Genomic DNA, 27,800 nt, shown 5'->3' on the forward strand with positions numbered 1-27,800 from the left:
GTATAAACCTTCTATATACTCCTTCCACCTTTCTGCCTTCCCTTCTTTGCTTAGAACTGGGTTGCCATCTGAGCTCTTGATTCATTCACGTGGTTCTCTTCTCTCCAAAGGTCTCTTTAATTTTCCTGTAGGCAGTATCTATCTTACCCCTAGTGAGATAAGCTTCTACATCCTTACATTTGTCCTCTAGCCATCCCTGTTTATCCATTTTGCACTTCCTGTCGATCTCATTTTTGAGACGTCTGTATTCCTTTTTGCCTGCTTCATTTACTGCATTTTTATATTTTCTCCTTTCATCAATTCAATATTTCTTCTGTTACCCAAGGATTTCTAGCAGCCCTCGTCTTTTTACCTACTTTATCCTCTGCTGCCTTCACTACTTCATCCCTCAGAGCTACCCATTCTTCTTCTACTGTATTTCTTTCCCCTATCCCTGTCAATTGTCCCCTTATGCTCTCCCTGAAACTCTGTACAACCTCTGGTTCTTTCAGTTTATCCAGGTCCCATCTCCTTAATTTCCCACATTTTTGCAGTTTCTTCAGTTTTAATCTACAGGTCATAACCAATAGATTGTGGTCCGAGTCCACATCTGCCCCTGGAAATGTCTTACAACTTAAAACCTGGTTCCTAAATCTCTGTCTTACCATTATATAATCTATCTGATACCTTTTAGTATCTCCAGGGTTCTTCCACGTATACAACCTTCTTTCATGATTCTTAAACCAAGTGTTAGCTATGATTAAGTTGTGCTCCGTGCAAAATTCTACTAGGCGGCTTCCTCTTTCATTTCTTAGCCCCAATCCATATTCACCTACTATGTTTCCTTCTCTCCCTTTTCCTACACTCGAATTCCAGTCACCCATTACTATTAAATTTTCGTCTCCCTTTACTATCTGAATAATTTCTTTTATTTCATCATACATTTCTTCAATTTCTTCATCATCTGCAGAGCTAGTTGGCATATAAACTTGTACTACTGTAGTAGGTGTGGGCTTCGTATCTATCTTGGCCACAATAATGCGTTCACTATGCTGTTTGTAGTAGCTTACCCGCATTCCTATTTTCCTATTCATTATTAAACCTACTCCTGCATTACCCCTATTTGATTTTGTGTTTATAACCCTGTAGTCACCTGACCAGAAGTCTTGTTCCTCCTGCCACCGAACTTCACTAATTCCCACTATATCTAACTTTAACCTATCCATTTCCCTTTTTAAATTTTCTAACCTACCTGCCCGATTAAGGGATCTGACATTCCACGCTCCAATCCGTAGAACGCCAGTTTTCTTCCTCCTGATAACGACATCCTCCTGAGTAGTCCCCGCCCGGAGATCCGAATGGGGGACTATTTTACCTCCGGAATATTTTACCCAAGAGGATGCCATCATCATTTAATCACACAGTAAAGCTGCATGTCCTCGGGAAAAATTACGGCTGTAGTTTCCCCTTGCTTTCAGCCGTTCGCAGTACCAGCACAGGAAGGCCGTTTTGGTTAATGTTGCAAGGCCAGATCAGTCTATCATCCAGACTGTTGCCCCTGCAACTACTGAAAAGGCTGCTGCCCCTCTTCAGGAACCACACGTTTGTCTGGCCTCTCAACAGATACCCCTCCGTTGTGGTTGCACCTACGGTACGGCCATCTGTATCGCTGAGGGACGCAAGCCTCCCCACCAACGGCAAGGTCCATGGTTCATGGGGGAAAAAAAAAATTTATTATATTTCAATAATATTATACTGAAACTGAAATTAAAAATCTGAAATGTAAGAATTCAGAACGTTTTAGAAAATCCTATTCGGTATCAATAGAAATAACTAATACAAAATTACAGTCTAATGTTCCACTAAGTGGGGATACAGGGAACAAACGTTAAAAAAATACTTACTCGAGTTTCGTGACATTATTACAGATTGTCTGCTTGCGAAACTTAGTGTTTGATCACTTTAATGGATTTATTACACTATTTAGATGCCTTCTATTTTTAAGGTTGATTAGGCGAATAAAATGTGTTTCGAAAGCTACATTTTTTTTTTTTTTGGGGGGGGGGGGGGGGTTGGTTGGAAAAATATAACCCAAGACCAGCATTCGACTGGATGAATGCCACGAAACCTCCCCAAACCACCCTCAAATTAACCAGCAGAACTGCCTTTTAACGAACTACGACTGGTGCAATACAGTCCCCGTCTCTTCAGATTCTCACATTAATGTGCAGTCAGGACAAAGGGACTGCAGTATTTGTCGGTCTATGACACCATTTGGAACTGTGTTGCACCTCATAGAGTTTGAGAAGGTTCCACTCCCTGGAAAGAACCTCTTTTAGACCTTGAAATGCTGCACTTTTTTTCCTCTCTTGTATCGCAGTAAAAGGTATTATCTTGTTTTCGACTCATTTACTTAGCCCCCAAGGTACACCCCTACGACATACCATGGGCGTATTTTTCAGAGAACATTACATTAACTCTGCCGTGTCAAGCCACGACGCGTCTTCTTCGTCCACTGGTCCACTGAAAACGCTGAACTACTGTTCTGATTCTGCTGTGCAGCCAAGAGAGGAGGTATTCTCAGGGCAACTGGGGAACAGATGACGGGCGCGTATGTTGATTCCGTTGTAATCCGGGCGCCAGAGTATCTACAGTTCGATAAAGTCTGTATGAGGAAATGAGAGAGAAAAGGCTAAACACACTATTTCGGAAAGGTTCTGTAAAGTTACAAATCCGTTTCAACTACAAAACAACGCCGATATTGCTACCGCACTTACGAATAGGAATAATCTGTCGTGGGCAGTGTGACACCCAAAAAAATTCAACGTGATATTGACTGTCAAAGTCACAGTATTGCTCTTAGAGCTCAACATTGTTAAACTTGCACATCAGTAGAGTCGCCGATAACACTGTGCAACATGATATTTGATGTTTGTAAATTTTTCCCTGTTCCTAAAATACTTTTTGTGCTAATTTTAGATCTGTTATTGGTTTTTTCTATCACGGACAGTTTCTTCACAAATCAAGTAAACTCATTTTTTATTTGAACCCAAGGTTCACAGAGAGAAATTTTGTTACAAATAAGCATATTCTATTTTATTGCGTTGTTGACATGCTCTAGCGCTGTGAGGATATATTTTTTGCTGTGACGTGTACTTTCGCAGTTACTTAGAAATGAGCTCCCAGAACTGTCTGAATAACCCTAACGTATTCTGTTGTGTTTGTGCTAGCTACGTTATTGCTAAGCAATTAATAATTTCGTAATAAATGTCTACTACGCCTTAATAAATGTCTACTACCGTATAAGGCTTGGTGACAAAGTTGAACACGCACTAGGTATGCCGTGCATGTTCTGAAGCAGTGAGACTACAAAAAAAATGGGAAGAAGAATGTAATGTCTCTTGCAATTCCCATGATTTGGAGGGGGCCACAAAATCATGTATATTAGTGCTATTTTTGTATGGCTAATATTGAAGGTCATAACGCAAAAAGTAAGAAGGATACAAAGTATACTAACATTTCTTCGGGCTTGCGACCAGTTACGCTTAATGAATCTCTCGCTGTTCCAATTCGATCAATCATTCTTGAATATTTGTAACAGGAGAGCAGCTCAGAAAATAAAATCGATGATGGTGATGATTACAAGCCGGAAGAAGATTCTGCACCAGAATTATTAAGCCAAAACGAAATGAATGAAATGTGACAAAAGACGCTGCCCAACTGCTTGGATAAAGATTGAAAGCAAAATATCTTCTACTACACGGAGTATCATTCTTTTGATACAGGAACAGGAAAAACGATTTGCTAAAAATTTTAAGGAAGAAGACAGTATCATTTTTTGTCGCGGTGCTGAGGGTTTATTGAATTTATTTAAAGTCACTTATACTCCAAGTCAGTGAAGGTTGTTTACAAACTCGTCAAAATGTAGCCTAAAAAGTGTACTTTTACATAACGGAAATTTGTTTCGCTCAATACCTGTCTCGCCCCATGTCAGAAAGAACTCAATACAGTGAAATCAGCAAAGTGAAACTAAATTGTTATACATGTGTTGTGTTTTTGTAATCATTATTAGCATTTTAAGTGAACATATACCATTGTCTACTCCAACGCAGTATGTAGCGATTCTCTAGAACGTTACAAAATTATTTATTTTTAATGCAATTTAAAAAAAATTCCCTGTCAGAAAAAAGGAGATTTCAAATAAAATGTCAGAGGTGATTTGTACAAAAATCTGACGTGATACAAAAAACCAAAATTTGATTTGAAATCAGAAAGAAAAATAGTTAAAATATCATCTTATATCGCTCCAAAAGGTTTAAAATGTGGCATAGTATAATTATTGCTAGAAAGGTGTGAGAATTCTGCATCTAGTAAATTGCCTGTACCCAGATTCCAGCAGGGGGCGAATGTTCCACCGTGCCCTCCCTCCTCCTCCCCCATCCTTTCCCTTGCCGACAGACATGCCGATGACGGTCAAAATAATTGAAAGCCCTTGCTGCTAACAGACAGTTTGATAGTGTTGGTACTAGCGAACAGTCACACGTTTGAACACATTTCTGCTATCACAATCGTTTCCTATGTAGCAAGCTCCGATTATACGGATTAATGCGAAACTGAGCTGCATGGATAACGGAAAATACGGATCATCCAAAATTTGCAGCAGCTTTAGTCCGAGAAGCTAAAGTTAATGTGGGTCCCTTCTAGCCCAACTTAACCAGCATTGTAAATCCGCAGCGGAAGAAAACTGTTCTGTCCGATGTACCGGTAACTGAAGAATCCATCGAGAAAAGCATCAGTTGCGTCTCTGCTAAAACTAAGTTTCTTGCACTTAACTGCAGTTTCTCGAATTCCGTAGCGTTGGTTTTAAATCGAATCAGCCGTCTTGATAAAGCGTCAAAATTTTCCTCCAGTCTTAATGGTTTTCATGGAACTCCTCTGGTTTCTCTATTAATAGCGGACCTGATACAGAAACGTCTGGCCCCATCTGCTGGAACAAAAAAGCAGTGCGTCATATAGCTTCGCGTACAATGAAGTTTTCAGGCACTGTGCAGGTCCAGCTTGCCTGCCAGCTTTAATTGCAAATGTAACTGGGCAACAACTGTAAAGTCCCAGAATAAAACCTGAATAATTCTCTAAACGAGACTCTAACTCGGGACCTTTGCCTTTCGCGGGCACTAGCGGAAATAAGCGCTGAGGAGGGGTCGTGAGTCGTGCTTGAGTAGATCAGTTGGTAGAGCACTTGCTCGTGAAGGGCAAATGTCCCGAGTTCGAGTTTCGGTCCGGCATATAGTTTTAAGTTTCATATCAACGCACACTCTGCCTCAGAGTGAAAATTTCATTCGTGAATAAATATCCCTTGCCGACGGATTCAAGTGAGTAGGAAACCTACAGCTTCTAGGGAAAGTACTAGGTAAACATATAATCAGGAAATCGGCTGCGAGCGTCTTAAAAGAATACAGTCACCCCATTTACTTGAAGATCTACATCGACATCGGTATCTATACTCTGAAAACCACTGTGAAGTGCTCGACAGAGGTACGTCCCATTGTACTAGTTGTTAGAGGTATCTTCCGTTCCATTCACATGCGGAGCGCGAGAAGGGTGAATGTTTAAGTGTATCTGTGCTCGCTGCGATCAATCTAATCTGATCTTCGCGATCCCTTTGGGACCGGTACGTAGAGCGTTCTAATCTACACACATTAAAAAAAAAAGTTTTGCATCACCCCGATTCCCAGAACTCCTGAAGATAGACGTTGACTGTGGATCACAGACACAGCCCCTTTGACTGTTGAGAGATGTCACTAAACCCACCCAAAGATGTAAACAAACATGCATGATGGTTCAAATGGCTCTGAGCACTATGGGACTTCAACATCTGAGGTCATCAGTCCCCTAGAACTTAGGACTACTTAAACCTAACTAACCTAAGGACATCACACACATCCATGCCCGAGGCAGGATTCGAACCTGCGACCGTAGCGGTCGCGCGGTTCCAGACTGAAGCGCCTAGAACCGCTCAGCCACATCGGTCGGCAACTATGCATGAGCAGCGCCTATTAGACGGAGGGGTCCGACAGCCAATCAGTTCCAGTCATTCCACCAGGAAGGAGGTACACGGTTCGTGTTGTCTGTAGTTCAACCATGCCTAGACGGTCAATACCGCGGTTCAATCGCGTCCGCATTGTTACTTTGTACCAGGAAGGGCTCTCAACAAGGGAAGTGTCCACGCGTCTTGGGGTGAACCAAAGCGATGTTGCTCGGACACGGAGAAGATACAGAGGAACTGTCGATGACATACCTCGCTCAGGCCGCCCAAGGGCTACTACTGCAGTGGATGATCGCTACCTATGGGATATGGCTCGAAGGAACCCTGACAGCAACGCCACCATGTTGAATAATGCTTTTCGTGCAGCCACAGGACGTCGTGTTACGACTCAAACTGTGCGCAATAGGCTGCATGTTGCGCAACTTCACTCACGACGTCCACAGCGAGGTCCATCTTTGCAACCACAACACCATGCAGCGCGTTACACATGGGCCCAACGACATGCTGAATGGACCGCTCAGGATTGGCATCACGTTCTCCTCAGTGATGAGTGTCGCATATGCCTTCAACCAGACTATCGTCGGAGACGTGTTTGGAGGCAACCCGGTCAGGCTGAACGCCTTCGACACACTGTCCAGAGAGTGCAGCAATAGTGGTTCCCTGCTGTTTTGGGGTGACATTAAGATGGGCCGAGTATGCCGCTAGTGGTCATGGAAGGCGACGTAACGGCTGTACTATACGTGAATGCCATCCTCGTAACGATAGTGCAACCATATCGGCAGCATATTGGCGAGGCATTCGTCTTCATGGACGACAATTCGCGCCCCCGTCGTGCACATCTTTGTGAATATTTCCTTCAGGATAACGGCATCGCTCGACTAGAGTGGCCAGCATGTTCTCCAGGCATGAACTCTATCGAACATGCGTAGGATAGATTTGAAAAGGGCAATTTATGGACGATTTGACCCACCAACCACTGTGAGGAATCTACGCCGAATCGCTGTTGAGGAGTGGGACAATCTGGACCAACAGTGCCTTGATGAACTTGTGGATAGTATGCCACGAAGAATACAGGCATGCATCAGTGCAAGTGGGCGTTCTACTGGGTATTAGAGGTACCGGTGTATACAGCAGTCTGGACCAGCATCCCTGAAGGTCTCGCTGTGTGGTGGTACAACATGCAATGTGTGGTTTTCATGAGCAGCAAATGATGTTTACGTTGATCTCTATTCCAGTTTTCTGTACATGTTCCGGAACTCTCGAAACCGTGGTGATGCAAAACTTTTGTTGATGTTTGTATTTCTAGATCCAGCAGTTTAAGTTGGTTCTATAAACTTTCAAGGTAGATTTTCACGAGATAGTCTTCAAGCTTCCGTCAGTGCAATTCTTTCCGCGTATTTGTGACATTCTCCCAGTAGTCAAACACACCTGTCGCCATTCGTGTTGCCTTCCTTTCTATCGTTCAGTAGCCCCTGTTAGACCTATTTGATACGGGACCCACATAATTGAGCATTCCAGAATGGCTCGCACGAATATTTTGTATGCAGTCTTCTTTGTAGACGGATTGCATTTCCCTAGTATTCTACCAATAGACCATAGTCTGCCCCCTGCTCTATCTACGACTGAGCCAGTCTGATCATTCTATTCCATATCCCGACAATTTTTTACACCTAGGTATTTGTATGAGTTGACCGATTTCGTCTGGTACTTGTCAATGTTATAGTCATAGGATATTACGTTTTTTCGTTTTTTTTAAGTGCAGAAATTTACATTTCTGAAAATTTAAACCAACCTCTGTACCACGTAAAATCTTATCAAGACCAGACTGAACATTTGCGCAGCTTCTTTCAGGTAATACCTTATTATAGATAAATGCATCATCTGAAAAGAGTGTGAGGTTCTCATTAATACTGTCTGCAAACTCACTAACATAACACGAACAGCAAGTGTCCCAATACACTCCCCTGGGGCACAACCGAAATTACTGTGAGATCTATCGATGACTCTCCAAGATATCTCGCTGCGTCCTCCCTACAAAAAAATCCTAAAACCAGACCCACATTTCGCATGACCCCCCCCCCCCCCCCCCAATAATATTGTGCTCTTTATAATAAGCGTAGAAGTGATACCGATTCAAAGGCTTTTCGCAAATCGAGACACATTGTATATTCTTTAGTGCGTTGATCCATAGCTATCAGTACATGATCGATGTTTTCGCAATCCTTGATGGCTGGCAAGAAGGAGATCATTCTTTTCGAGATACCTCATTACGTTTGACCTCAGAATATGTTCTAAGATTCTATAACAAATGGATGTCAAAGGGCACTGATCTGCACTGATCTGTAGTTTTGTGGATCACTTGTGCTCCCCTTCTTGTATACGGGTGTGACCTGTGCTTCCTTGCAACTACTGGGCACGGTCTTTTTTTCGACGAATCTACGGTGAATTATAAATAAAACAAGGGCTAATTCGCTATGGAGTCTGCTAGAGTCCATTGGGCTGTGGACCTTTGTTGTATTTTTACTATTTCAACTCTCTCCACGTCACTGACACTAATATTTATTTCATTCATCTCATTGGTACGAGAACATTTGAAAATCTAGTGGGGAAGATTTGCACAGACGCCACAGTTTTCGTGTTATTCAAGAAAAATATAAAAAAATGACCTTAAAGCCCCCACTAGGGAATTTTTAATATGTTGTTCAGGACATTCCCAGCTACTGTCGTTCAAATATTTACGACTATACTATTTTCCCCTAACTTTTCTTCATCGACTGGACTAATATATATGGGGGAAACAATTTGGCTAATGCTTTAAACACCTTGCTATCGTAGTTAAAACCGACTTCGAAACAGACAACTAAACTGCACATTTTCACAGCACAGTATTTTCTTTCTGCAGTCAGTTTTAATAGAAAACCTGTACATTATTTTTTAAATATATAGCCTTTGTCAGCCAGAATGTTTATTAGAGCATCGTGTAAAAAATTGGCTAGTTTCTAAGATCTCTAGCAAGCAATGTATATAGACCAGATGTCGACATTGTTTACGGCGTCGATAAATACAACCACAAAAGGTGAACGATATAGATTTTCTTTACAGTGTTGGAAACAACATCAACAACAACAAAACATGAATGTACTGCTTTAAATGTAATTTAACTAACCTTACTCGACGTCGGTATCTTCGTCATAGAAAATTCCGCGTGCAATGTCGTCTCGCATGGAAGTTTTTTATCACGCAAGCACAAATTGTGGAAGTACAGGTACTGAAAATTTTATAGTTCGTCTCCATCACCTTGTCGACCTTCTCTTTTGACAGACGAATTCAAGGATTTAGACAAACACTCTGTGATCTGTATGTGAACCGATGGATCTTCAGAAGACATGTATTCCACGGGATGGTTCAAAAATTCGTGTTCAAACCCTTGGTTCCAGGCAAGATAAAGTGCTTAATAATAACTACTAAATTTCGTTTACCTCTCGAATCCACTTAAACTATGAAACACTTCCGAAGCTCACCATCTATACATCCAAACGATATTTGCACAGTTTCGTTCTTCATAAGTCGTTCTTTCCAGTATGTCCTAGTTCTGATTCGAGATTCATCTATTTCTGCAACCTTGTGTATAGGAGTGACGATTAGTCGCCATTAGTCGCAATTATATAACATATCCCACGATAAAAACAATAGCAATAGCAAACAGTGTTAGTGGGTAATCCAGTTTCTGAAGCTGTATTTTCCTGTTTATATTCTTTAACCTAGCAAGAAACCAAAATGATACTTTACTATATCATTATTTACATGAGTCGAGCCACGTGTTTTACCTTAGTGTAGTCTATATAAACAGTCTATACAAACAGTTGCAAAACTCGCGGTTTTTTTGCAACCGCTAAGCGGCTAGCATGTGTACATAAATCGATATTTACCACCTTGACAGTTGCACGTTTGATATATATCATCGTGTTAATTATCGCGTTCTGACATAACAGTCGCGAATCTCGCCTCATTTTTATTACACACTACGACTGCAGCTCGCGAAGTGACCAGAAAGTTTGGCGAGACCTTATGAGAGCGATAGCGAGTTGTAATCGTTTATATTGATATATAGAATTGTTTTTACAAACGGGAGCATCTGCAGTGCAATAAATTGCAGCAACAAGAAGAAAAAGATACCAAATTTGTCTCTTTTTAGATTTACTAATGATCCTAGGAGGTGTGCACCGCTACATTACAAAAGTTTATTTACGATTTTTTCACTACACTTCCAGTCAAATCAGTGAACGTGGAACATGGGAAACGTGTAAGGAATGCAATACCTACGTTATTGATCGTAGCAGATAAGCTACCACAACTGCTGTAGCTGCGGGAAAAATAATAAATGAACAAAAGCAATAAAACTGTTTCCAAACACGGAAGAAACCAATTCCACAACTATTATTGCATTTGAGCCACAAACGGCAAGAATCTTCAATACATTTGTTTTTGAAACAAAAGTAATTAATTACATTTTCAAAATATTTGTGTGTTAGGGAGTCGAGTGAGTGTGAAACTGTGCAAAACATAGGCTTCCTACAAAGTCCGTCAAGGAAAGCGCTTGTCATTACCAAAACAGACAACAAAAGAAATATATTCTTCCCACCAATGAAATATATGTTTATATCTTCTTGTTTTCCGTTGAGTATTCGAAAGTATTTCTTCATGGTTAAGTAGTAGCGTATTTCGCTGAATCAGGGAGATCGGCTGTTTTTACATGTATTTCATGATAATTCATGTCTCTCGATAACTTACTAATGCAGAGAACGCACAAATGTAATAACTATTTCGCTAATTAATTAGAAAAATAATTATAAGCAAATTACGATTTTACGGCTGCTTTCTCGCCTCTTGGGGCCCTACTGTTGCACCAACTGTCAGACGGTAGCAATTTTCACAGCAGAAAGTGTCGCGACTGTATGTGATAGACTATGGTAATTGCTATGGCTGTATTTGAACACAACTCGATCTATTCGAACAATATACGTCACAGTTCGGGAAAACTCGGGTTCTGTTCGTTTTTTTTTTTTTTTTTTTACCGGCCTGTGATCTAGTGACTTTTATTGGTACTATCCACTGAGGTAAAAAAAGACAGAAGGTGGCATTACATACTTACGCTGTACGTTGTTTTGAAGCCAGAGTGGGCACCATTTTAAGTAGCCCAAAACGTCAGCAGTCTCCTGATTTCGAGTGCTTCTTGTTAATTATGAAGAACAATGAAGCTGTTTTTGTCGGCTTGCTGAAGAAATTTGGCTTATATTAATCTTTTCCGCTTAGGCAGTCAATTTATTTGAAGCGAAGTGTTTAATTCCACACAACTGGACAGCATCAACCGTTCGCCATTTCAAGTGCACGTTTTCATCTTCTAGCGCGTATGGCATTATGCCATAATAAAGAACCAAATATAAGATAATACAGTACTGTTAATCCAAGAAAATTTACATCCCGGAAACCAGAATGAAAAGCTTAATACCAGGTCGAGGCCTAATTATTGAGAATCTGGACATACGATGAGCACTTTAAGGCGAATTATGAATTATAGTATGTTCTGGGAATTCGGACGCTCTTGGAGTATCTATCCTCTTATGTCTTGTTTCTTTAATGACATAATGTAAGATCTTTTAATATTTTATAAGTACGGGCTTCCTACGTCATCGTAGCTGCGCAAGCGCGGTGACGCCTCTTATCTGACAACTGCTGAACCGAATCTATTTTTAACAGGTCACTGGAAAATGTTGCGAATTGTGGTTTGAAAAGCGTTATTTTCAAAGTAAATTTCCTTTTACGCAAGATGAATTATGTGCGAAAATGTACGATGAATTTCTTAAATCACAGAACGTTTGACTCTCATTTAAAAATTAACTCTTTGATGACGAGCCATTTAGAAGAATTTGGAGCCCAGAAGATCAGAGATTTACGTCGGTATTAAAAATTATACTGGAACTTTTGTGTGGTGTATCTTAAAATATAACGCGCGAAAATTATCAATATTTATATGTGAAAGCTTAGCTTCTATTGCAGCTTATTAATTTTCAATACAAATATTATATGCGAAAGCTTTGCTTTTCTAGTAGCAACACTATGTATATTAATTGAAACCATTAACTTTTCCTGCTTGTGTGTTCGCGCTACTTAACACTGATGTTGCTATTGGCTGACTACATCACGTGTACTATGCTCTGAATATCCGCTGTCATCCGCTGGCGAGGTCACGTGACATAACATATGATAGGCTTACAAAAACGCATCGCAATGTCGATTTCAATGTTTCAGAAACATGCTGTATTTGGTGGAATTCGAATTTATATTTTCGTAATACGAAAGTATCCAGCGTACATGTTGGTTCACATCAAAGATCTTTCCAAAACGTGTTTTTTCCCCCTGAGTTTCGTCTTCCAAAGTGCCAGGAAATTCTAGGCCGCTGTATAAAACCATAACCATTCAAACGATTGATAAGTTTTACAGTTCCGAGGAAAAGTATAATGTCACTTAACATGGAAAAAGTTTATTTTCACCCGGGATAAAGTGTATTTTTAAGCGGGAGATATGGGAAAAATCCGGGAGTTTTTTTTCTTTGTCCGCTTATACACCCCGATGTGATGCTGACAGTGTTTGAAGTTATGCTTACATTGTTTAAAGTTCAGCTACAAACCATTTCAGATGTTTTACAAAGTAGATGAGCTGATCTACATTTAAATCTACACCTACATCTATACTCTGCAAACCACCTTGAGGCGCATGGCAGAGGGTAATTCCCATTGTAACGGTTATTAGGGTTTCTTCTTCTTCCATTCACATATGCAGCATGGACAGAATGATTTTTTGAATGCGTCTGTGCGTGCCATAATTATTCTAATCTTCTCTTCACAATCCCTACGTGAACAATACATAGGGGAGTTGTAATATATTCCTGGAGCAATCTTTTAAAGGTGATTATTGAAACTTTGTTAATAGACTTTCTCCTGATAATTTACATCCATCTTCAAGAGTCTTCCAATTCAGTTCGTCCAGTATATCAATGACATTCTCCCATGGATTAAACAAACCTGTGACCATGCGTGCTGCCCTTCACTGTATATGTTCAATGCCTGCTGTTGGTCCGGTTGGGTATGACCTTTACAGGCTTGATTAATATTCTAGAACTGGTCGCATGAGTGATTTATAACTAGGTTCCTTTGTAGATTGATGCCACTTCGTCAGTATTCTACCAAAAAACTGAAACTACCACCCAAAAGTGAACCTATGTCATCATTCCATTCAATATCTCTACAAAGCATTACACCCAGGTATTTGTATGAGTTGGCTTATTCCAACAATGACTCATTGATATTATAGTCATAGGATACTATTTTTTTCATTTCTTGAAGTGCTAAATTTCTGAACATTTAAAGCAAGTTGCCAATCTTTGCACCAGCCTGAAATCTTATCAATATTTGGCAATATTTATATTAAAAACAAAGATTCCAAGACTTACCAAGCGGGAAAGCACCGGCAGACAGGCACATGAACAAAACACACAAACACACACACAGAATTATGAGCTTTCGCAACTGGCAGTTGCTTCGTCAGGAAAGAGGGAAGGAGAGGGGAAAAATGAAAGGATGTGGGTTTTAAGGGAGAGGGTAAGGAGTCATTCCAATCCCGGGAGCGGAAAGACTTCCCTTAGGGGAAAAAAAGGACAGGTGTACACTCGCGCACACACACACACATATCCATCCGCACATACACAGACACAAGCAGACATGAATTGGCAATATTTATGCAGTTCAAAGGTAGTACTTCATTATAGATAAGTGATCATCTGCAAGAAGTCTGAGACTACTATTAACATTATCAGCAAGGTCATTAAGATACAACATGAACAGCTGGGGTCCAATTACACGTTACTGCAGCACACCCAAAGTTACTTCTACATCTGATGATGACTCCATCCAAGATAACCTGTTGCATTCTCCCTGCCGAAAAGTCATCAGTCCAGTCACAATTTCACTTGATGCCCCATATGATTGTACTTTTGACTATAAACATAGGTGTGGTACTGAGTCAAATGCTTTATGAAAATCAAGAAATACAGCAATGGTGTGCACTGGTGGTTAACAATGACTCTGAGAGGAACCCTGCTTATGAATTTTGAGCAGGCCATATAGGCTGGATGGTCTGGCATTTTGATGTATGTCTCATAAACTAATGGCAGTGACAGTTCATGTTAGTTATCTTTAGTATTAAACCCTACTCTTCCTTGTTGACTGTGAAGCCAACCAAATATTCTTCCTCAAGCAAAAAGTGTACCATTTATTACCAAGTCTTCGCCGTTCTCCAGCCATGGCTGGACAGATTGCGTGAAAGTTACAATCAAGTGATTTACAATATAATGAAATACAGAATAACATCTAAAATTTATGCAGGAAATGTATATAGACTATGTCATGTTCACTGTGTCCATTCGCTTTCTTCACAATCGAAGAATTCTTGGACCGAGTATATTGGTCATTGTTTTAGGTCTTCAGCAATTTGTTTCTTGAAGTTGTTGAGCTTCAGGGTTTGCAATTCAACAGGTAGTTTGTTGAACATCCTCACAGTGATAACCGGAAAACTGTCTCCTGTTTTGGACACTCAGCAGGTTGGTAGATATATGTCTTCTTTGCTGTGAGTATTATATTTATGGATGTTATGCCTCTTACTGTAGGTGTCTAGGTTTTCCCTTATGTGGATGAGGCATAATAATACATTCTCTTCCAGTGAGAGATTCATTAGAAATTGTTCTAGTCTTCTTCTTCTTCTTCTTCTTCTTCTTCTTCTTCTTCTGCTTCCTTCTCCCAGCATCTCCCTGCTGGAGCGGGTTCCGCTTTTTGGTTCAGTCCACTTACTTTTTTTGTCTAATACTTCCTGTGGATTTACACTTCTTGATCTTCAAGCTGCATTCGTAGTATGCAGCCAACATAATTTAGGTGTTCCACATTTTTCTCTGGCTTTCAACAGTGAGACAATAGGCTGAGATGATAACTGAAATGTGTTGTGTCCATACCAACAAAATCTCCATTCTTGCATCATATCATTGACTGAAGCCACACTGGCTAGTTGATGAATCATTCTACAGTTGATTTGTTAATTGGAGAAATGTCTAATGATTTTCACATTTCCATGACACATGAGTGCTCAGCTCTTCCAGGTGTGGGCCAACACTTGATACCATAAAATGTACCTGGACTCCCCATTGCATGGTATATCTTTGATTTTTAGGTGGATAGACATCTTCTTATCACAAAGAACACCTTTGACATCTCTGAATCATGTCCACATCACTCTGATTCTTGCTCACACATCCTCATTCACATAACCATCACTCTGTATTTGAGAACATAGTCATTGGAATGTATCCACCTTGACAAGAGGAGCTCCATTAATTTGTATAGTTACAGGAGATGAAACCTTTCTGAGGTACTCAGTGTTTCGGATCTTTAAACAGACGCCAAATCTTAGTAGATGATCATACCACGTTTTGACTTGAGTTTCAAAATCTTCACTGGTGTCTTCCACAAGTTTCACATTATTTGCATATAGCATTGTCTGCAATAGATTTTCTGTAAGTTGCACATTATGGTATCCACAACAGTAACAGAGAGCAGTGTCAGTCGGCTGTGCAGAGCATCACATCTGTCTGGTAATGTTTTTGTATTGCAGTTTTGCCCAGTTTATGTGTCAGGAACTTGAAGTGTGTCAAGAGCATACCAAGTCATCTGATGTACTCGATCAAATGCCCACTTAGTGTTAAAAATGGCAATATGTAGTGACCGTATTTCTTCTGGAATTTCTCCATCAGCTGGAGCACAGCAAAGCTTGCAACTATTTTGCCACATCCCTTCATAAACCCACATTAATTTATTGACAGTTTCATTACTTTCCACGGCCTGTCATCTATTACACTTATGCTATCTAATATTGGCAACTGTCATGTGGTTGGAGTGAAGTTGAATCCTTTAATCAGTACAAAAACACAGCTATCATCCAATTCCTTACTTTCCAACATGCTGTGAGCATTATCAATCTCCAAAACTACTTTACTGTGAGTTTAAGATTCAAAATTGCTACATAGTTGAGCTGTCACCCTACACTTAATGGTATGCTATTTGGCTGGCGTTCTGCATCTACCCATTCTCATACACACTGACAAGGATGAAGACAGAAACAGGCTTTTAGCATTAGCACCAGGTTCATTCTTTGTTTGCCATATTTTCTGTCTCACAAAGATGTGACTGGCCTTTCCTAAAATTTTATCCACTGCAGCAGGTTGAATAAGGCACTTAACTGCAGAAAAGTAAAGAATTACCTCTTTGTCTCAAGACAAGAGGGTTTTAAAAATGGTAAAGAACTCAGCAGCTGTGAATGGAAGTTGCCTGATTCCTCTAACAGCTGCATATTGCACATTATGTTTTCCTCATAGAGGAAAGTTAGGTTATTTGCCCATAAGAATGTGAGTTCACAGTGTGTCTTCCGTCCAAAAGACTGCAACTGACCATAGAAGATAGCATATGGCTTTCGTAGAACAAGAATAAGATTTCTCAGCAATTTTTTTCAGCGATGGCCCTCAAACTTCATGATTGTGCAGGAGGCAACAGCAGCAGACACTATTTCTAATGAACCATTGTTGGTAAATTCTTCATTTGTGTGGCCATAGTGTTATAGTTGCTTTACAATTTTAAATACCTTTAACACTTCTTGTGCAGGCAGGACCTGTGTGCACGTGTTAATGCATGCAGCACATTGGGAGTGGCACACGTCGCCGGCATGTGCCAGCCTGAACGCAGCTGCAGTGTCAACGAGGACAACGGTCTCACTGTCGCACACACCGTTGCACATGAGCTCGGACACAAGTAAGCCTTGGCCCACTGTGACCTGTGGCCAGCAGTAAACTACTATCGCACCCAGGAAGACCTTTCCAGATCAGTAACATCAGGTGCCTGCTGTCCACAGCTTTGGCATGTACCACGACTCCGAGAGCATGGGCTGTGAACGCGGCGATGGCCACACCATGCACGTGATGACTCCCAGCTTCGAGTCGGATAGCGTCGACGTCTCGTGGTCGGAGTGCAGCCGCAGAGACATCACTGCATTCCTTGAGTAAGTTTCTGGCAATGCAGCACAGAGCATATTATGCAGAAACCACACTGTTAATAAATTTAAATGGCAGTATCAAGACTTCAGTGAAAATTGAGCCACAGTGTGGGACACAACACAGCATTGTGATGACTTGACACTGTCATTCTCTGACCTATGCAGTGGTATGTCAGACATGTGATTCCATTGTGTAGATAACATCCTTTAATCAATTACAGTGTCATATTTGATTTTTTATGTAGGTTATGTACTGGAATAGAAGGGGGATGTAGACCCCTGTGTCATCAAATGTGGTGCATTCCACAAAAACATTGAGAAGCGTTGCAAATGAAATATTGACAACTCACTAATAGTTGTACAAGTTATTCACAGTGCCTTCTGAACTCATATAAGACACTTGTCCACTCAAGACTTAACATTCACATTTCATAAAGAAAAACTTTCAAATTAGATAACTGTGGTCTCTCTTCTGAGTCTACTAGGCACACACCAGATGATCTTTAATTTACTCAGCAAGGAACTGTGAAGAGAAATATAACCCACAGCTGTTTGTCAGTTATCTACCAAGTTACAGGAAAGAAAAATTATCTGGTTAAGACAAATTATAATCGAAGACTCCATAAAAATTGAAATAACTACTGTGATTTTTGAAAAAGTGGGTGCCTATAGGGAAAATGTTTACCATGAGCACCATGCTTCCTAAAATCAAACAAGTCGTACTTCCAGACAATTAGTAAGAGAAGTAATTTGTCCTATGAGGTTACAGTTGTTGTTGTGGTCTTCAGTCATGGTACTGGTTTGATGCAGCTCTCCATGCTACTCTATCCTGTGCAAGCTGCTTCATCTCCCAGTACATACTGCAGCCTACATCCTTCTGAATCTGCTTAGTGTATTTAGCTCTTGGTCTCCCTCTACGATTTTTAACCTCCACACTGCCCTCCAATACTAAATTGGTGATCCCTTGATGCCTCAGAACATGTCATACCAACCAATCCCTTCTTCTAGTGAAGTTGTGCCACAAACTCCTCTTTTCCCAGTTCTACTCAATACCCCCTCATTAGTTATGTGATCTACCCATCTAATCTTCAGCATTCTTCTGTAGCACCACATTTCAAAAGCTTCTGTTTTCTTCTTGTCTGAACTATTTATCGTCCATGTTTCACTTCCATACATGGCTACACTCCATACAAATACTTTCAGAAAAGACTTCCTGACACTTAAATCTATACTCGATGTTAACAAATTTCTCTTCTTCAGTAACGCTTTCCTTGCCATTGCCAGTCTACATTTTATATCCTCTGTACTTCAACCATCATCAGTTATTTTGCTCCCCAAATAGCAAAACTCATTTACTACTTTAAGTGTCTCGTTCCCTAATCTAATTCCGTCAGCATCACCCAAGTTAACTCGACTACATTCCATTATCTTCGTTACAGAGTAACACAAAATTCCAGCTATTACCATAATTCTTCTCATGAATGTATAAAATTAAGTTATTAACAGTAAAAACGTCCATAATCAATTTTTATAGATGTTCAAGGCTGATCATAGTATTTGTGCAAAACTTACAACTTACAAATGAAAGAAACAACATATGCTACCTTCTGTACATTCCTTTTTTTGTTTCAAAACTGATATAGTGCACTCACAAAGCTCTCTGGGCTAGGAGGGGGAAAAAGAAAAATAGAGAGAAAGAAAGAAAGATGGTGAGTTTGTGTCCAGTAATACTGATATAGAGCAGTAGCTTGATAGTAATTGAGGGCAAGTGGCTTGCATAAAGTTATTTAACACAAGTGGGTACACTATCACAAAAATCATTGCACGTAATCTTTAGTTATTGGAAAAGTGTATCTGAAGATGAAATTTATCAAAACCAACAGAATAGTCCAAAGCCTGCACAGATTGATCAGGAGCCTCTAGGAGATATGAGCCTAAGAGCAGAACAGGCCATATTGTAATTTCTCATGACAGTAGGAAAAGTTAAACACATCAAATAAAAATTGGAAATGTCTGGAGTGACCACCATTAATTTACATTTTTAACTTTCATTTATTAATATTTTTTTCAATTTCTACATTGTTTCCAGCTTGTTCAAAATGTCCCAACTGTAGTTTAGTGTTTTTTAATATAGGACAGTTATGAAACGTATGGATGAAATTCATAGAACTTTTAAGTTTATTTATGTTTATTTGTGGAATATTTTTGTCCTTGGAAATAATGGGGAGATTTAACATTTTGTTTTTTAGATAGCATAAAGTAGATGTTAAATCCTGGTAATATATGTGTACCTAACACAGTTACATGTTTATACTTATATCATTAGATTTTAATTTCATTGTATTCCCAACTTAAAAAAGTTAATTAGTAAACAATTGTATGAATGTTCATGTTCTGTAGTAGATATGTGCAGGTTAATGTTCATTAATATGTGCAGCAAAGGGTTAGGCAGCTGTCTTGAAGATGAACCAACACAGCAGGATTACACCTATCCAGATGTTCCAACTGGTGCTATCTACAGTGTGGAGCAGCAGTGCGATCTTATGTTCTCCACACATAATGCTACTCTGTGTTCAGCAACTCTCGAGGAGGTAATATTAGGGGAGTTTTTGTTTTCCTTTTTAAAAAAGCAGATTAACAAAAAATAAACTACTGAAGCCAACTTCTCTACTTTTTGTGTTTCTTTTTTTCCCACTCTTATTTTAGCTTCACAACAAATTAACTTCAACTTATATTTGATCTTTATCGTAAACATTAATGATGTCTAACTGTGAGGCAGATTTAATGAAGAAGCTACAGCGTGTTTCAAAAATGACCGGTGTATTTGAAACGGCAATACAAACTAAACGAGCAGCGATAGAAATACACCGTTTGTTGCAATATGCTTGGGACAACAGTACATTTTCAGGCAGACAAACTTTCAAAATTACAGTAGTTACAATTGTCAACAACAGATGGCGCTGTGGTCTGGGAAACTCTACAGTATGATATTTTCCACATATCCACCATGCATAGCAATAATATGGCGTAGTCTCTGAATGAAATTACCCGAAACCTTTGACAACGTGTCTGGCGGAATGGCTTCACATGCAGATGAGATGTACTGCTTCAGCTGTTCAATTGTTTCTGGATTCTGGCGGTACACCTGGTCTTTCAAGTGTCCCCACAGAAAGAAGTCACAGGGGTTCATGTCTGGTGAATAGGGAGGCCAGTCCATGCCGCCTCCTGTATGTTTCGGATAGCCCAAAGCAATCACACGATCATCGAAATATTCATTCAGGAAATTAAAGACGTTGGCCGTGCGATGTGGCTGGGCACCATCTTGCATAAACCACAAGGTGTTCGCAGTGTCATCTAAGGCAGTTTGTACCGCCACAAATTCACGAAGAATGTCCAGATAGCGTGATGCAGTAATCGTTTTGGATCTGAAAAATGGGCCAATGATTCCTTTGGAAGAAATGGCGGCCCAGACCAGTACTTTTTGAGGATGCAGGGACGATGGGACTGCAACGTGGGGCTTCTCGGTTCCCCATATGCGCCAGTTCTGGTTATTGACGAAGCCGTCCAGGTAAAAATAAGCTTCGTCAGTAAACCAAATGCTGCCCACATGCATATCGCCGTCATCAATCCTGTGCACTATATCGTTAGCGAATGTCTCTCGTGCAGCAATGGTAGCAGTGCTGAGGGGTTGCCGCGTTTGAATTTTGTATGGATAGAGGTGTAAACTCTGGCGCATGAGACGATACGTGGACGTTGGCGTCATTTGGACTGCAGCTGCAACACGGCGAACGGAAACCCGAGGCCGCTGTTGGATCACCTGCTGCACTAGCTGCGTGTTGCCCTCTGTGGTTGCCATACGCGGTCGCCCTACCTTTCCAGCACGTTCATCTGTCACGTTCCCAGTCCGTTGAAATCTTTCAAACAGATCCTTTATTGTATCGCTTTTCGGTCCTTTGGTTACATTAAACCTCCATTGAAAACTTCGTCTTGTTGCAACAACACTGTGTTCTAGGCGGTGGAATTCCAACACCAGAAAAATCCTCTCTTCTAAGGAATAAACCATGTTGTCCTCAGCACACTTGCACGTTGTGAACAGCACACGCTTACAGCAGAAAGACGACATACAGAATGGCGCACCCACAGACTGCGTTGTCTTCTATATCTTTCACATCACTTGCAGTGCCATCTGTTGTTGAAATATGTAACTACTGTAATTTCGAAAGTTTGTCCGCCTGAAAATGTACTGTTGTCCCAAGCATATTGCAACAAACGGTGTATTTCTATCACTGCTCGTTTAGTTTTTATTGCCGTTTCAAATATACCGATCATTTTTGAAACATCCTGTATATAAAGCCTGAATGCAAATGACAGAAGGAAGAATTCCTCCACTTTGTACTAAGAATGAACCAGACATCTAGGATCAAGGATGGAGATTTATACTATGCATGTAAAGGACAAGGAGAAGAAAACACTTCTTTCACTCTAGCTGAGTTTGTATTTCATCTCTGACAAACATAACTTCACATTTAAACATATTAGTACACAAGGTGGTGCCAGTGCATTTTGGGACTGAATGGTTGTGTTCTTGGTACAGTTAGAAACACAGAAAATGTCACAAATGTTGGCAAGCTGTGAAATAAAAATCAAGACAAGTGGTAAATTATATTTATGCACAAAATTGCTGAATATGATTTTATATTGCAGAAAAAAACAATATTAACATAGACCCACCGAAAATGCAAGAGGTTTGAACATTCCATTGTAACACATAACAAAAGAGTAGCAAGTATTTTTGCTACAAAAATACAAATGTTTTATTCTATCTTTGAGCATATTTACATGCAATTGTTGTCACCAGCGTTAACACAATAATGATAATAATAATAATAATAATAATATAAACTTCGACATGACGGATGTCATTAACTACAATATAATAATCCAAGATGGGTCCACTACATATTTATGCTAATGTCAATAACAACAAGAAGTTTCCTAACAGATCAATTACAAGATAAATTAACTACATATTCTAGTGAATGACAAATAAATAATCAGACAGATAATTAACAGTAAGTACATGAAACAATAATAAAATAGTTCCACACTGTGCCATATGTATAGTTTGCAGTTAATTTATTGTTCATTCTCATAAGGAAAGTGGGTCACTTGTCACATACTCAAGTAACTCTTGAGCAGAGTAAATTGCTTTACTTTTCATCCACCTTAAAGCACTAGTTTTAACTTTATTTAGTAGCACTTTGTAGGCATTTTCAGGTAATTTGTTGAAGTGACAGGACCAAGATATTTGTAACTTTTATGTGTCTTTGCAAGCCTAGCATATGACATAATAGTTATATGTCCACTTCTTATGTTGTGGTCATACACTGCCCTCCTTAAGTCAAATTTGCTCAGATTCTCTTCAGTGCAGACAGTGCAGTTATACAAGGTTTACAACTTTGCTTCCACCGACTGCCGATAGGTGGCGACAATGGTAAGTAGCAGCCGAAAGAAACAGATCACAGACATCAGGCAGTTAGCTTTGACCTCGGTCAACACAATCTCATTCAAACATTAGTTGATTTGTGCCTGCATCATAAAGTTGTTCTTGATTGAATATGTCATTTTATGAGCCTAGTTATCATTATTTGCAGTAGGTGTTACTGTTTTGTTTCAGTATGAAGAAAACAGTGACTGAGTCTAATTGAATGCTCTCATGTACATATGGTAAGGATGCTGTTAATGAAAGAATGTGTCATGAGTGGTTTCAATGCTTCAAGAATGGTGATTTTAACATTGTAGACTGGCATAGTGGTGGAAGAGTAAAAGTATTCAAAGTTGCAGGATTGGAGATATTTATGAGTGAAGATTCACATTAAACTCAAGAAGAATTGGCACGATTAATGGGAGTGACACAGGAAGCCATTTCAAAACATCTCAAGGCTATGGGCATGATTCAGAAAGAAGGAACTTGGGTCCCGTGTAAGCTGAAACCATGAGACACTGAACTGAGTTTGTGAACTGTGGCCTCAGAGATGAAAACGGATGGGATTTCACATTGTGACCGGGGACAAAAAATGGGTTCATTACGATAACCCTAAATGCAAAAAATCATGGAGATATCCAGGCCATGCTTCCATGTTGACGGCCAAACCAAATATTAACAGCTCCAAGATCATGCTGTGCATTTGGTGGGACCAGCTCAGCATCATGTGCTATGAGGCATTAAAACCAAGTGAAACAGTCACAGGAGCTCCTTATCAAAAGCAGTTAATGCGTTTGAGCAGAGCATTAAAAGACAAATGATCGCAATACAGCGAGAGCCATGATAAAGTTAATTTGCAGCACAACAACGCTCGACCCCACGTTGCAAAAGAGGTCAAAACATACGTGGAAAAGTTAAAATGGGAAGTCCTATCCCACCTGCCATATTCTCCAGACATTGTTCCCTCTGTCTATCACCTGTTTAGATCAATGGCTGACCAACACTTCCAATCTCATGAAGAAGTCACAAATTGGATTGATTCGTGGATAGCTTCAAACAATGAACAAGTTTTCCGATGCCGGATTCATACACTGCCCAAAAGATGGGAGAAAGTAGTGGCCACCGATGGAAAATACTTTGAATGATATATGTGTAACCAATTTGTTTGATTAAAGCCTCAAATGTTGGGGAAAAATGGCAAAAGCAAAGTTGTATACCTTAAAAATATACAGGCCAGGCACTGTCGTTGTATTTAGCTTCTTAAAATAATCTCGACATCACTCATATGGACATTTAGCATCAACAGGCCCATGTCACTAAGTTCGGCTGGCAACCTCTTCTCCTGACAAATAAAAGTTTATTCACAGTGCTTGCATCATTTGTTCCTGGAAGAGCAGAAAGCAGACTGACTACGTGCTAACTTATGACTCGCCCTTGAAATAAACTTCTCACAAAATGAAAAATGTTCTCACAGTTAGAGTAATACACTCTTTAAAGTTGCTTCTGATTCTATTATAAGCTGATTTTAAATGTATTCATTACATTTTATGCATTTGTTAGTGAATGATCTGGTTACACAAATTACAAACTAAAAACCTGAAGTCTGAAGTTGAGCATCAGTTCAACATAAAATTTGAAATCATTATTCTGAATGAATTTAGAACTAATTTTACTGTGTGAAAAGAAAAATTTACTTTAGAAAACTATAAAACTGAGGCACAGTGGATGGCCAGTTCTTATCTTCAAAAAGCGAAATTAAACATGAGTTAAAAGCTTAGATAGGAATGGATGGGAAAAGACCAAAATCCGGAACAGTCATGTGGTGAATTAAATCTGCTCTTTCTGAATGTGAATACAGTACTTTAAGCTCTGTGACACTTCGATTAGTATGTGTATTTTCATCTTCTGTCACACTTTCAACAGTAATCTCTGCTGTTATTGTGGATGTGATAAATTATATTACTATCAAAACTAAAATGAATCTAATTTTTATGATTTTACATTATATTGGGTTTTAAGTGGGATATTTCCTACTGATTACCTTGCAAATAATAAGCTAATTACTGTCTAATACTACACATTTTGTGGACTGGTTAACTATTGGAATGTGACCTGGATTCCAACAGAAAATAATCATAAGGGAATGCAGCCTTTTATGTCATATTTCACTGACAAACTCTTCTGAAGTAAATAGTAGAGTAGCGTCATAATCTTGAGGCAGTATCAGCTTCCAGTAAAGATGATGAGAAGGGAATTTCTCAAGACATGGTTTGAAGATTATTCTATTATTCAGTTAATAGCTCAAGGAGTGTTCATCAAGGAAAGAATTGTAAGTCTTCATGGCAATGTGCCTGTCCACAAATATGCTTTGGCAACAAGAAAATTGAGTGCTATGAAGTAAAAAAATTCATTCATGCATCATATTCTGTAAATCCTATCATTAAGGAGAGCCTTCAGAAGTGTGATACACATGAAGCTACACATTAACAGGCAGAAGGAACCACCAGCATACTAACAACAAATTATGACTAGTACTAATCTACTGAAACTGATAAATGTGTTATGATGATTACCTGACATTGCTAGCTGTATTGGAGGTGTTCTCAGAAACCAAACAAAGTTGCTTTTCTTATTACAGCAGTTTATTTGCCCAGATCACATAAAATATGTAATGATTACTATTTTCAGTGGAATTAATTCACCATCATCAGATCATTTGTATAGGAAAAAAATTGTACAGGGCCAAACCATTTTGTCAACTGTTCACATTAATTGGACACAACTTACAGAGACAACATTCCGTAGTAGCATCTCTCATCATACAATAAGAGAATAGCTGTGTGAACAGTGCACAATGGTGACAAATAAAGTACATAAGAGGTGTATAAAATGTTTTCATGTTGTGTCTATGTTGACATCTGATAGGATGTTTCCTGTCAGCTGTCAACAAGAACTCAACATGAAAACATTTTATACACCTCTTATGTCCTTTATTTGTAACTATTGTGCACTGCACTGTTCATAAAGATATTCTTTTACTGTATGACGAGAGATGGTACTATAGAATGTCATCTCTGTAAGATGTGTAATGATTGTTTATTTTTGTATAAGAACTGTGTGAATAAACTTCTGTAATAAGAAGAGCAGTGTTTTGATATATATGTTATACATGACATATTAATGCCCATAAATCTATTTGATGATGGAGGTTTAAACATTCAAAACACACTTTGGAAATAAATAAACAGTGACTGGCAACACTGAACTTGTTGTTTCACTCAATAAAACCCCATTGTGTGTCCTAGAGAGAGTTGTCTATATGGAAATTATTTCTGTTTCTAATATAGTGTTTGTTAAGTACTGAGTTCATCTTAAGCTTACTCTCGTTGTTAAACACAAATATAATTTGGGAGTGTGTATCGACATTTAAGTCCATAAGCCCCTGAAGAGGGTTCTATAAGACATACAGTTGTCAACTTCACACAGTGTTCTTGTTGCTTACTTCTATAGAGTAAATACTCTTTTGACCATATTCTAACTGCCCCAGAAGATTATACCATAGGTCAGAGTTGAGTGAAAGCATGCTAGCAAATGCATATGTGGGTCAACACAGTGAGTGAGATTTCTGAGTACAAAGCAGACAGAGCTGAGCTTTCTGGTTAAAGTGTTAACATGCCGGTGCCAACTCAGTTTGTTATCCATTTGGATGCCCAAGAACATCACAGATGGAAGCTCTTCTAGTGCATGCCCATTGGTTGTTATTGTTGCTGCTTGTAAGTCACCTGTATGTGTTTCTGTTGCATAATATTATTGTTTTCAAGATTAAAGGTGAAGCTGTTGCCTGTGAGTCACTTGTAAGCCTGTTTCATTATTTTCCTTTGCTATGTGTGATGTAGTTGTGTTTGGGACCTTTATCAAAAAACTTGTTGACCTCTTCACCAAGTTTGTGAGTGAATAATGTTTTGAACCCATTGAAGTGGTTATGCCAACAATAATAGACGGGTATTTTACATACCATTCACAATTGCTCTTCAGGACCAGAATCTTTCACTGGAAACAAAATCTACTGGCTTAAACAAACTATCTCGAACAGTAGTTGCATTTTTTTTGTTGTTGCCTAAAATGCAAATTCTTAAATTCTTTCACTGGCAGTCCAAGAACACATCACCTTGCTCTTGTATTTCTGTCTTTTATGGTTTTAGATACTAGGTTCAATTTTTCTCAAAGGGTTGATAACCATACTGTTGCCTATGCTGTATGTTCAACTTACTGGCTATTGTCACTACCTATAATCACAGATATCCGTATTTATTGTATCACTTACATTTTGTTTACAGTTCTAAGAATCTAAATGTATTTTTTATGATTTATTATACATCTGTTACTGCAAAATTGATTCATTCTTCCAGGAATTTACAATTACAAAACATTTTAACAAGTAAAACAAGACAACATTCATGTGCCCAAGACTCTAACATCTTCACCACATCAGTGCACTGACTGCCAGTGTTTTATAGTGTTTGATAAGCTGTCAGCCATTGATTAAAAGAATGGTAACATATATTTTTATATCTACAATGTTGGAATGCAAAGCATTTCACAGAACATTGAAACACATGAAACATGACTGTCTGAAGGCACTAGACTGAATGAATGTCAGGAATACCTTGTACTAAAAACATGGCAAGCCACTTGTGTCCTTGCAGTTGCACTATTTTACTGAGCTGGTGTGTTTCCTGGAAATAAGTTTCCTTAGTGATCAATTTGTCAAATTTAAGGCATTTTGCAGTGAATTAACTTTTTTTATTCCAGCAAATGCATATAATCCAACTTTGCTTTAGCTGGCACACAATTCTCTAATTAGAAGTCTGGCATTTTTCTTTGCTCCTAAATGGATTTTTCTGCTGATGATAAAACTCAGTTTCAGCTGAACTTTATCTTCAAAACTCCTATATAAAACGCAAAAATAATTCTGTGTAGATTTGCCCCCTTTTCCAGGTTTCAAACTTGAGTCATCTACTCTGGTGCAAAATGTTTAGTCCACTCCTTTCTAACGCAAAGGAAGAGATGTGGAACTCAAAACAATTCAAAAAAAATTAAAAGCATACCTCATTATTCACTCCTGCAAATTACCTGATTATT

At 39.1% G+C, this 27,800-nt stretch overlaps 1 protein-coding gene across 1 annotated transcript in view; it reads left to right on the top strand.

Annotated features, from left to right (window-relative positions):
• Nucleotides 1–27,800, top strand: part of LOC126282419 (A disintegrin and metalloproteinase with thrombospondin motifs 12-like) — a 1,083,163-nt gene that overhangs the window by 925,477 nt on the left and 129,886 nt on the right. Inside the window, exons 8-10 of the mRNA XM_049982077.1 lie at nt 16,786–16,932; nt 17,033–17,179; nt 19,611–19,764. Of these exons, the coding sequence (XP_049838034.1) occupies nt 16,786–16,932; nt 17,033–17,179; nt 19,611–19,764 (448 nt within the window). The remainder of the gene's footprint in view (nt 1–16,785; nt 16,933–17,032; nt 17,180–19,610; nt 19,765–27,800) is intronic.

This window comes from Schistocerca gregaria, chromosome 7 (genome assembly GCF_023897955.1).
Source record: "Schistocerca gregaria isolate iqSchGreg1 chromosome 7, iqSchGreg1.2, whole genome shotgun sequence".
Lineage (NCBI taxonomy): Eukaryota > Metazoa > Arthropoda > Insecta > Orthoptera > Acrididae > Schistocerca > Schistocerca gregaria.